This window comes from Parasteatoda tepidariorum, chromosome 6 (assembly GCF_043381705.1).
Source record: "Parasteatoda tepidariorum isolate YZ-2023 chromosome 6, CAS_Ptep_4.0, whole genome shotgun sequence".
Classification (NCBI taxonomy): domain Eukaryota; kingdom Metazoa; phylum Arthropoda; class Arachnida; order Araneae; family Theridiidae; genus Parasteatoda; species Parasteatoda tepidariorum.
In genome coordinates, this window is record NC_092209.1 from 33,517,764 (window position 1) to 33,529,879 (window position 12,116).

The 12,116-nt window shown below is 27.7% G+C and overlaps 2 protein-coding genes across 2 annotated transcripts; both read left to right on the forward strand.

Moving 5' to 3' along the window:
- LOC122271848 (RNA helicase aquarius) lies at nt 1-1,247 on the forward strand (the record flags this gene model as incomplete). Its single annotated transcript, XM_043054448.2, is given in 1 exon segment — nt 1-1,247. A coding segment is annotated over 1 exon segment (1,125 nt), but the record flags the coding sequence as incomplete, so codon positions are not given.
- Nucleotides 1,248-4,643: 3,396 nt separating this feature from the next.
- On the forward strand, nt 4,644-7,668 carry LOC107456455 (probable palmitoyltransferase ZDHHC24). The gene is made up of 2 exons (XM_016074320.3): nt 4,644-4,783; nt 6,648-7,668. The coding sequence occupies exon 2, from the start codon at nt 6,656-6,658 to the stop codon at nt 7,541-7,543; it is 888 nt and encodes a 295-aa protein (XP_015929806.1). The 5' UTR covers nt 4,644-4,783; nt 6,648-6,655; the 3' UTR covers nt 7,544-7,668.
- The last annotated feature ends 4,448 nt before the right edge of the window (nt 7,669-12,116 follow it).

The window sequence follows — 12,116 nt, forward strand, 5'->3', positions numbered from 1 at the left end:
CCACCATTCAAAATTCAATTTTTCCCAATAGAAGAAAATTCTGCTGAAAATGAAGTGCAAAAGCAAAAGGTTATTGTAACTCCCCATGTACTTCCTAATTCCGGACCCTATTTATATGCTCATCCTAAAAAGAATATGGTGCAGTTTACTCCTACGCAAGTTGAAGCTATTAAATCTGGAATGCAGCTTGGCCTTACTATGGTAGTTGGACCTCCTGGTACCGGAAAAACTGATGTTGCTGTTCAAATAATTTCTAATTTGTATCACAACTTCCCAAATCAAAGAACACTTATTGTCACTCATTCTAATCAAGCATTGAATCAGCTTTTCGAGAAAATCATGGCTTTGGACATTGATGAACGTCATTTGCTTCGTTTAGGTCATGGCGAAGAAGCTTTAGAAACCGAGAAAGACTTCAGTCGATACGGTCGAGTTAATTACGTCTTAGCCAAACGCCTCGAACTTTTGGATCATGTACGAAAACTTCAAGAAAGTCTCGGTGTGTCAGGTGATGTTTCTTATACATGTGAAACTGCTGGACATTTTTTTATGTATCATGTGTTAGCTAGATGGGAAGAATTTCTAAGTAAAGTGAAACCAGGAAGAGGTAAAAAAGTTGCTCTAAACTTAGTTGCAGATTGTTTCCCCTTTTCCAAATTTTTCGAGAAAGCTCCTCAGCCTCTATTTAAGGGTAAAACGTATGAAGAAGATATCGAAATTGCAGAAGGCTGTTTCCGTTACATAAAGAAGATATTTTCTCAGTTAGAGGAATTTAGAGCTTTTGAGTTACTTCGCAGTGGTTTAGATCGTTCTCAGTATCTACTTGTTAAAGAGGCTAAAATCATAGCAATGACATGTACACATGCAGCTTTAAAAAGAAAAGAATTAGTAGAACTTGGATTTACCTATGATAACATCTTGATGGAAGAATCAGCTCAAATTTTAGAAATTGAAACTTTCATTCCACTTTTGTTGCAGAATCCTAAGGATGGGTTCAATAGACTTAAACGCTGGATTATGATTGGTGATCATCATCAATTACCACCGGTTATAAAAAACATGGCTTTTCAAAAATATAGTAATATGGAGCAGTCGTTATTTACGAGGTATAATTTTCAAACTTAATTTTTCATTATATGCATGATAGATTTATTAACTGTAAGAAAAGGTGAATATTTATTCAAACTTCTTAGTCAGTGTCGGATTAAGCGTACGCGGGGCTCTAGGCCTTTCAAATTTTTAAGGCACTTAGATTAAATTTTTTTTGTCGTATATTTTTTATTTATTCAAACTTAAAAGTATTTATAAATCTTTTCATTTAAGAAAGCATATTTAAAATAAAAATAAGTGATAATAAATTAAATTTTGCATTATTTTGTTAAATTAGAACTAAAAAATAGTCATAACATTTTGAAAAAGTGTGAAATTTATTAACACTTTCACTAAATTATGTAACACTTTATGTTATGTAAAAAAGTTATCGTATTTTATTAACTTATATTTAAAATTGATTTTTTCTTAAAAAATCATTGTTTTTCTTAATTTTTTTTAATTTATTTTCAAAAAATCCATTTTAAAGGGGCCTAGTCTGGCCTAATGGGTAATCCAGCACTGTTCTTTAGTGCAGGTCAATTTAAACTTTTTGCTGTTCAAGTATTTCTTACTGCGGGCTGCAAATTTTCTACGCTTTTTGGGAAAATTTCTTCCAGTGGTAGCTAAGTCTATGTACAACTATTTGTTTTGTAAATTTCGTTTACCATTATTTTTCTCACCACTACATGTAAATGATTCAAAAGTTATATGAAATCCACTTTGTTCTGGCTCTCTAGTGTTGAAGCTTTTTATATATTTCAAAAATTGCCTAAAAATCTGAAAGCTTTAATTTTTAATTGGATACTTTTCAGTTAGCCAGGCAAAGAAATTCAAGTATTTTTTGTGTAATTTAATTTTAATGTATTTAAAAAGGATCTGAATCTTTTTATGACTTTGCTTGTGTTTGGTTAACTGAAAAGTACCTTTGTTTACCACTCTAAAAATGTTTTGGCAAAAAATGTTTAAATTGGCAGTCCTGTTAAGTACCAGGTGAGGGGACCTCTGCAAATCTCATTCTTCTAAAAATATGTAGTTTTACTTTACTTTATATGATGTTTTAAAAAGATTTTTATTCTTCAATATTGAAACTGACTTTAAAGGTATAGCTATATAATTTTTGGGACAATGCTCTTTAAGTTTGTCAATTTTATTTTATTTTTATTCATAATTCATTACAGCTGTCGTTTTTTCTTTCCGGTTAATTTGTTTATTCTATTAAAACTTATTAGTTTAAATTAAGAGGGTGATCAATGGTTTTATAACTCTGTTTTTAAATCTTTTTTAAGATAAAAGAAGAAATAGCCTTCCCCACAAAATATTTTAGAAACTTTCTGTACCTAGTCGTAGTTTCTAGTTCCTAATAATAGGAGGCATTCTGTTCAATTCACTTACAATCAGTTGTCAGAATTTTTTTAATTGTTTCTGGTTGGCCTTTTGTAATATGTTTTGTACAATTCTCAACTGTGGAAAATGAAATATTTTGGAAGAAAAGAAGTAAATAGAAATTTTTAGGATTAAATAACTTGAAATATTAATTTCTTATTTTGAGCTCAGTTAACATCTCATAAACTTAAGATGACGTATGATACTATGCTTTAATAATACAGGCCTACATCTAGATAGAATTAAGCTTTCGCTCTTAGTCAAATTTGCAATTATTGTATACAGTTAAACTCTCTTATAATATGCGCGAAGGCACCATAATATTTGCTCATTCTGACCGAGTGCTCATATGAAAACTACTAAACTAAACTCAGCGGCGAGACATCCTTTGAGGGCTAATGCCTACTGTGCCCGTCTCAGTTTTCTTAACCTGACGTATGATACTATGCTTTAATAATACGGGCCTACATCTAGATAGAATTAAGCTTTCGCTCATAGTCAAATTTGCAATTATTGTATACAGTTAAACTCTCTTATAATAAGCGCGAAGGCACCATAATATTTGCTCATTCTGACCGAGTGCTCATATGAAAACTACTAAACTAAACTCAGCGGCGCGACAGCCTTTGAGGGCCAATGCCTACTGTGCCCATCTCAGTTTTCTTAACCTTGGGCTCTGGGGTGCAGGAGCAGATGTTCCGGTAAGCTGGTCAGCCGAACACGGAACCCCCAGTGTTTAGTTCCCAAGCATGCTTGGTACTCATTTATGGACCCACTGAAGGGATGATATGCTGAGTCAGCCTTGCCCGGCCCGAGGATCGTGTTGTAAGTCATTCTATCATTATTAATTGCAACTATTCCTACCTAAACAATGATTTTTTTATTTAATTTTTTATCATAGTATTCATTTGCTGGCATTTAATACAGAAATATGAAGTTTTACTAAATATATTCAAATCGAAGTAATTATAGTTAAAGTCAAAATGCTTTATGGATAATTCAGCATGTAATAGAGAAATATCAACTTATCAAATATTCAATTCAATGTAATATTATTAACTGAATAAATTATACTTATACCAATACTGAGTACTATAACAAAATTTTTAAGAAAAAAATTGTACAAAACCTTTGTTAGATAAATTAAATTTTTATTTTAAATATTTGTAGACATAATTTATGACTAAATAAAATGTACTTCAATGCAGTCAGAATTTTTACAACTATAAATCTAATTTAGGAGAAGTGCGTTTAAAAAGTACATTGGAAAGGTATTCTTAAAGAATTTAATACATAAATTGAAATGTAAAACATAAGATATTATTCATAATAAAAGAATAAAACTGGCTTATTGCTAATTTCAAAACCCTTTTTAAACAAATCAAAACCATAGTTGAATCCTTGTTCCCAATGCTATTACTTCTTAAAAGGGATAATTTTTAGGTTGTTCTGATAAGAATGCATTTTTTTATGATTAACAAATCGATTACGTGTAGCACAAAATTAGGAAACCAAATAATTAACAGTCACAAAATACCAACATTATTATGATGGACAACATTATGATAGACATGCACACTTATTGAAAACGGAAGATATAAGTTTTTTTAATATTTACAGTTGCTAAATGTTGACGTAAGAATATACAGACTAAATAACTTAATGTCTAACATTAAACTCAATTAATAAATTGAAAAGGGTAAAAAAATAAATCATTTGAAATAAAATGGTATACATCGGAAACAAAATTTACCTTTGGTGTACCAAATAAAGGTGGAACTTTCTTTCCATCCTTTTTTAATTTATTAGTATCCGATGTGTATCCGGTCTTACAACCAGGGCAAAAACATATTCTTGGCATTATTCAATGATCATCAAATTATAATAAGCGTTATTATTTAAAATATCCAAATTGCAGACTAATGAACAACAAATACTCGTATTGAAAACTATTCAAATATAACCGCCGAAACCGAAACACAGCATCACCGAATAACTCTCTAGCGCCACCTATAGGGAATAATGACAGACTAAATGGATCCAAGATGGCGTGGTGCTATTTGAGGAATCCCAAGGCTGAGTCGTTCCTCTACCCCCCTTCTTACTCGCTGAGGCAAACCATTGTTTACAAACAAAAAGTTGATAACTGGAGAAGAAATAGAAGAGCTCGAGTGATGAATTAAAACTACGCCCTTTTTATGAATAGAAAATTAAACAATTTGTTTCAGCCGAAGCTTCAAGTTAGAAAACTCCCAGCATTTAACTCCCTGAAATTTATCATCTTTACTTAGAAGCGTAATCAGATAATGTAAGCTCAATGCATATTTGCAGGCTGTAAAGTTTTTACATCCAATATTTTAAATTGGATATTTAATCACATGTAATAATGCAGCCCTTAGACTTTTTTTAAATATCTCAAATAAATTTCAATTGTTTGTTAAAATTCGTTTGTTTTAAGCAAGAAAAAAATGTTTTCATTATGATCGCATTCCCTATTCCGCATTTTAAATCTTTTAAGCTACGTTATTTTCACAACTTTGTATTTAATTGGGTCTAACAATAAATCACATGTGTAATATATCCAAATTTCTTACTGGGCTTATATATGTTTTCAATTTTATTCCTGTTACTTATATTTCAGAATCTGTTTTGTATATTTCATATCTTTTAAAAGTTTCATTATTCACATTTTGTTTCTGATAGATGTTTTTATTTGCATGCTTGGTTTTTTAGCAAAATTTTGTATTTAAGTTTTTAAACAAATTATGTAGCAGTTAAATATTCTTTTTTAAATTTAAAAAAGGAAAATAATTGCATGAAAAATGGAATATTTAGAAAAAAATAGTTTAAATGTTCGGAAAACTATTATTTTCATTATTCTGTTATTAATATGTTTAAATCGACATTCAAAAAAAGTATTTTGTCAACTTTATTAATGTGTTGATCTTAGTCTAGTGAAACATTTCATTTCCCGCAAATTAATTATAACTCTTCCTACCAATATTTTAATTTCTTTTCAAAATTTTAGATGACTTTAAGTCAATTTGAAATTTTATTGTTGGTTGTCAAATTTTTATTGATATTTTTGATGGTTGTTTAATTAATTATCAGCTGATAATTAAACAACCAGGTGGATTTTTTGTTTTTGTAAACAAAATGGAAGAGCAAAAATAATATTGCATAAATAGTTGTGATATAATTTTGGTTCTATAATGAAAAATCTTCTTAAATCATAAAACACAGTAAAAGGAAGCATGGATATGATGAAAATTACTAATGAGTTACAAAAGGGTTCTTCATTATAGAACTGAAACTGTAATGTGCCTGTTTGTGTGGCTTTATTTGTGCTTATTTTACATTGCTTAGATATACATATATGTACATGGTGTAAAAAAGTTTGGAAACCGTCAAATATCTCAAGAAATATATAACAAATCAAAAAAGTGTAAATAGAGACATAAAATATTTCCCAAAACCTGTCCAATTATACCAAACTTGATGTTTCACCCCTACCCCATAGAATTAGGTTGGAGGGAACTTGTAATTCTTAAATATGGACCAATTTTTTTTTTTATTATTGCAGATTAGGTTTTTCCAGAAGAGCATGAACTTTTAAAAGTATGCTTTTTGCATCTTAATGAACCTGTAACTGAGAAAAATTAACTAGGGTACAAGCTTTATAAGTGGTGGTTTTTCAAAACTCATCAGATTTAAAAAATAATAATTTAAAAAAAGAAAATCAGAATTTTTCTTTAAAAAAATTTTATAAAAATTTTGAAATGTATATTTTTATGTACTTATTCTGATAATTTTAGAGATTCAGCATTAAAAACAGTTTGCACCATTTTTAATTTTTCTCAGTTACAGCCATCTATGAGGTATCATTATAAACCTATAAGTCAAATAAGGTTACTTTTTTCTGGTGAATCCAAATCTGCTATAAAAAATAACGGTTCATATTTAAGATTTCAAATTTGTCCCAAAGGGGTTGGTGTGGAAGATCAATGGATAGCTTTTAAAAAAGATTAAATGCATCTATTCTCGAGATATTTGAGGGACTCTTTTAACATCCTGTATGTAGCATTAGGTTATTCATTTCTTTATTTGGATTTAATAGGTAATATCATTAAATTATAATCATTAAATTTCTGATTGATGTATTTTCATTTCAGATTTCAAAATGTTTGGAAAAAGTAGAAGTCTTCTCGCCAGATACACATTTCTTTTTTCTGACACTTTTTCCTTCAGCTTTCTCTTGACAAGTGTGATTTCCATGTTCATTTTCGAAGTATTCATAGTTCTTCCTAGTTTGGAGGAAGGTATATTACCCACATTTTTTCACGTTACTCTCGGGACATTTATATTCATCAACATCCTCAGCAACTTAGCCTTCATAATGTGGACTGATTCTACGACAAGAAAGATTATTTCTCCCGCTGTCTTGAAACCAGGTTGGCTCTTCTGTGCTGGCTGTGAAGCAAATTCACCAGTTCGTTCCTTTCATTGCAGCAAGTGCAATGTATGTACCTTGAAGAGGGATCATCACTGTGCATTTTCAAAGTGTTGCATTGGTTTGAAAAACTTCAGATTTTATTTATTATTCCTGTTTTACTTAGCTATCGGTGCTCTATATGCTGCCTCTTTCAACATGCATTTTATATGGGATTTCTTGGGAGGTTTTTCTGTATTTTCTTTAGCTGCACATATTTTACCATTTATATTTTTTGTGTTTGGGTATTTAAGTTTCAGAGTATTCATTTACACACTTTTGTCAGTGTTATCTGTTGTTGGGTTCCTTTTTGTATTTGGATTGCTTTTAATCCATACTAGACAAATGTTGCAAAATCAAACTTCTTTTGAGAAAAATCAGGGAATTAATCTCTATGATCTGGGTTGGAGAAAAAATATTGTTGAAAGTTTAGGTATAAAGTGGTATTTGACATGGGTGTTTCCACTACTAAAGTCAGACCTGCCCAGTGACGGAATATCTTATCCAACTAATGAAAAATCAAATGGTGTGTCGGAAGTGATAAATTCAAATAAAAATGTAAGGCTACGTCATTTGTAGTGGACTATCTTATCAATGGAAATAAAATTGTATTTCTGAATTATCAGTTTAAGGGCCTCGTTTTTATTATTATGCGCAGTCTGGATAAAAAAGTGAATAAAATAAATCACAGTAAATAAAATAAATCGAAGAAAATAAATTTAAGTAAATGAAATAAATTTAAGTAAATGAAATAAATCGCAGTAAATAAAATAAATCAAAGTAAAAAAAAGCCAATAAATAATGACCAAAGAAATAAAAACTCAAATCACCTTTTGTAACTTTTGACCTAATGCATAAAAATAAGATCAATTTATCAAAATGAGATTAATGAATAATCAGAATTTCATACATTAAATATGCAACTAAATATATCCTTACTAAACTTTTTTATTTGTTTTAGATTTTGTAAATCAAAACTCTAAATTTGACAAAAATTAGGTCTTGCTGTATTTCATATCCTGAAATATTGCCTGTGTTAATTAATTAACATTATTTTAGGCTAACCCCTATAACTTCTAAGATTGCATTTTAGAATATATAAAAATCAAATAATTGAATTTAAAGTTATTATGGGTGTTTTTATTATTATTATTATTTTTGTTGTTTTGCAAATTGTATGTCTCTATATAGCTTTATTATAATGCTTTTGTGATAAAAAGTTTCATTTTAAAGATTTGTGATAAATATTTGCCTATTGTAAAAATCGCCAAATTTTTTAATTCTTTTATAAATGGTTATTAATTACATCTGAGTCATAATACTTTGAATATTTTAAAATTTTCAGAAAATATTTGATATGTTAAACAATTTATTCTTCATATTTACATTGTAGATTAGAACATGATGAACTTTTACGCGAATGGGCAAGGAATTTCATTATACTTTTTTAGAAATATTGTGAGTAAGGCAGGAAATATGCAAGTGGTGAAATAAAGTGGTTTTATTTTTTTAATATATGAATAAATAAATACTTTTTTATTCAATAAATAAATATTACTTCATATTCAATCACCAAACAGATTTCACATTTTTTATGTTTCAAAGTGACAGTAATACCTCAAAAATATGCTAAAAATTTAAATCAAGGTTATTTTTCTAAAATTATTATTTTTTTTTTCAATGCCTTGCTGCAATTTAAACCTTTATAAGTTGTACTAAAAATAAACTATCTAATTAATTACATAATGTTTTATGATATACAATTTATTTTTATCAACTGCTTTATAATTTATTTGTATCAACTTTAAAATAATATTTTATTCAATTCAAGGAAAAAAATAGGTTTTCTTTGAAAGAAATTTTTAAATTCAAAAATAAATATATTTCCTTCTGATAGTACTCATATATTGTTCAATAAGGTACATTGCTCAAATTTTAAAACGAAATTTTAATTCAACTGTCAATATCTTTTAAATTTGCCTCTAAACTTTTTTTTCAGAAGGAATAGAATTATTATGAATTATTTTTTAATGTAAACCACAAAGAAATAAAAAAGTTATAATTGAAAATCCTCAGGATAATAGAATGAGTCCAGATCCTTAAAACGAAGTGTCAAATTCTGTACAGCCTGTTTTAGCCTTTTTTAGAGTAGAAATTTTTGTTTGCAAACTTTTTAGGTACTTTAATGATTATAGTTCTAAATGAAAAGATTAACTCGATATTCTTCAAAAAAATGGTAGTGATTTCTAGAAAATTATCTAGTTAAAAAAATTAATCAAATTTTATTGGTTTGTAATGTTGATTACTATAAAATCATCCTAAAATGGTTTTTTTTAAAAATAACCTCCCAATTTTTTCTTTTCACATTGCTTAACTTCCTACCAGAACAAATTTTTCTTTTTTTGATACATTTAATTATGTCTGTCATGTATAATAAATATTCATAAATTCAGTGTAAAATAATATTTACTTTTTTATTAATTTTTCAACATTTATATCACATACTTTTATAACTGTTATAATTTATAATATTGCGAGATAAGTACTTTTATTACAAAACTACTCTTCTTTATTTTGTTGAAAAAAGATACCACTCCATTCCTCTACTTAATTAAAAAAAATTTTTTTTTTAGCACTGCCTTAATATTTATTTAAATAATTTAATGATAATCTTAATAATCTTTAGTATGAAAATCTTAATTCATATTATCATCATTCATTAAAAAAATTTTTCTCTTAGTTGAAGCTATATTTTTATTTAATTTTTGGTGATAAAATTGGAGTTTATCTTAAAAAATTTTCATTTATTGTCTAAAATGTTTTGAGGTATATATATTTTAAAATCTCTATTGATGTACTCTAAAACTTCAAATAAGTACATAAAAATAATGAAGCCCATAAAAATTTGGTTAATAAAATAAATCTGCCGCTTGAAGTAAAAGGTGTAGTTCACTATTCAGACGTTGAAACACATGGGAAATAGGCTTGTTGTGCACACAATTCCAAATCAATACATTAATTTACTTCAAAATTGTTGTCCATTCCAATAAGGTCTTTAAATAACTGATTGTATGTTTAAAGATGCTTTTTACATTGCCCTATGGACAATCTAGAAAGTCCTTGATTCTCAATTCACATCAATAAAAGTAAGGATGATCCAAGATTAACTTTAAGAACCAGAACCGTATAAAAAGGAATTTTTATTAGTACACATGGGATGATTCTAAGAAATTTTTAGTAAAAGAAACTGGTAGAAATTTTTTAAAATTATTAACATACCTGAAAATGTTAAAAAAGATTAAAAATAAGCTTGTACGCACATTAAAAAATTTATAATTTTTACACCATTTTAAAATTATGACCTTTATTCAGTTTTTAAAATAATAAATATAAAAACTTACCTTGATCTCAGCAGGTTTATGCTTTTTGATTAATGATTCTTCTATTATTTTCTTGATAAGATAATTTTTAATGGATAAAACTGTTAAGATCGTTTACTATTATATTGTGAAAGATTTTGATAATATTAAATTAGAAATATTTATTTATTTTGAATGTTTTTTATATGATAATATATTTTTTGTCGGTAAATTATGTCTTAGATTTATTTATGTTTACTTTTACTTAATTATTTACTACTTTTACTTAATTATTTTGATTTATTGTTGTATTATTTAATTTTTTGCTTCTGTAATATTTTTTTATTAGTATTAACCACTATATTACTTGCTATAAATCAGCAGTTCTCAATCTTTTCAGTTGTGCAGACCACCATTTTTGTAAAAAAAAACTTTGAGGCCTAACTAAATATAAAAGTACAAAAATGTTATTACAAATAGAAATTTATTATATGTGTATCACAAATATTTATATATTAGTTAAAAATATAGAGAAAATATCAAAAACATGGAAAAATTAAAAAAGCAAAAAAATATAATCGCATTCTAATATTGTATTAATGTAGCCAAAGCAAAATATAGCAATAGTGTGATATATATATACAGTAGAGCGCCGATTATCCGAATGTCCAATTATCCGAACTATGTCCGAATTCGTTTTTTTAAAAAAATTTTTTATATTTTTAAGTTTAGAATACTTTTTAACTTATCGACAATTTTTCTAAATTTAGAAGAATAAATAATATCCACTACATCTGAAGACCATATTTAATTTACAATCTTCTTTAGCAGTTTTCTTATAGTAGTCATTCATACATGTATTGTTTACGTGTATGAAACTACCTACATACCCTTTTAGCCCTCTTCAACTGAAAATTATCTTCCAATCGGAATCGGAACTCCACAGACAAAGAGGAAGAAGTAGGTGTTCAAGTTTAAGATAGTGGACCTTCTGATATAGAAGCATGCAATTCATTAGATACTGCAATGAATTGGCTAGAACGTCAAAATGATGTTGATAGAGTTCAGTTGATTTATTTAAAAAGAATAAGGGATATGGCTGCTCAAAAAAGAGAATCTTTGAACCAAAAGTTTTTGCTGAATTTCTTTTGCAATGGAAAATAACGAAAAATGTGGTAAAATCAGTAATTGACAAAAAATTATAAAAAGCTGAAATTTGATTTAAAAAAAATCAAAATAAAAAAAAGGAAGAAAAAAATAAAATTGAAAATTACTTAAAAATTGAAAGAAAAAAAAAACTTTAAAACGCGCCAGAGCTATTTTAGATAGTACTGCCAGTCCTAACCCTGGAAAAAGTGTGAAGGGAAGTTGGTGCATAAATAATAATCATTTAAACTAGATTTTAAACAACTTTCCATTATCCGAACTGCGTTCGGATAATCAGCGCTCTTCTGTATATATATATATATATTGAGTACATTTAGCTGTCTGAACTATAAAAAAACCTAAAAATGGTAAAAGTTAAAAAAAAAAAAAAAACCTTAATATTGAACTTTTAACACTGTTTGTCCTCATCGATAAAGTCAGCCTGGATTGAAACTGAAGTAGTGTTAGCTTTAAATCACTTTCAACATTCATTTTATTTCAATTTTTATTTTTCTAATAATTTAAGAAAACATAGTACAGGGTTCACATACTCCATAGATCTGGGATCGTTTACGGCCCAGTACTACATTGTCCACAGCTCTCTTGTGGGTTGTGCCCCATGGGTTGGAAATTGCTGCTTTAAATCA

Coding starts and splice junctions, on each gene's coding strand:
- LOC107456455 (XM_016074320.3), top strand. CDS start 6,656: ATGTTTGGAAAAAGTAGAAGTCTTCTCGCCAGATACACATTTCTTTTT.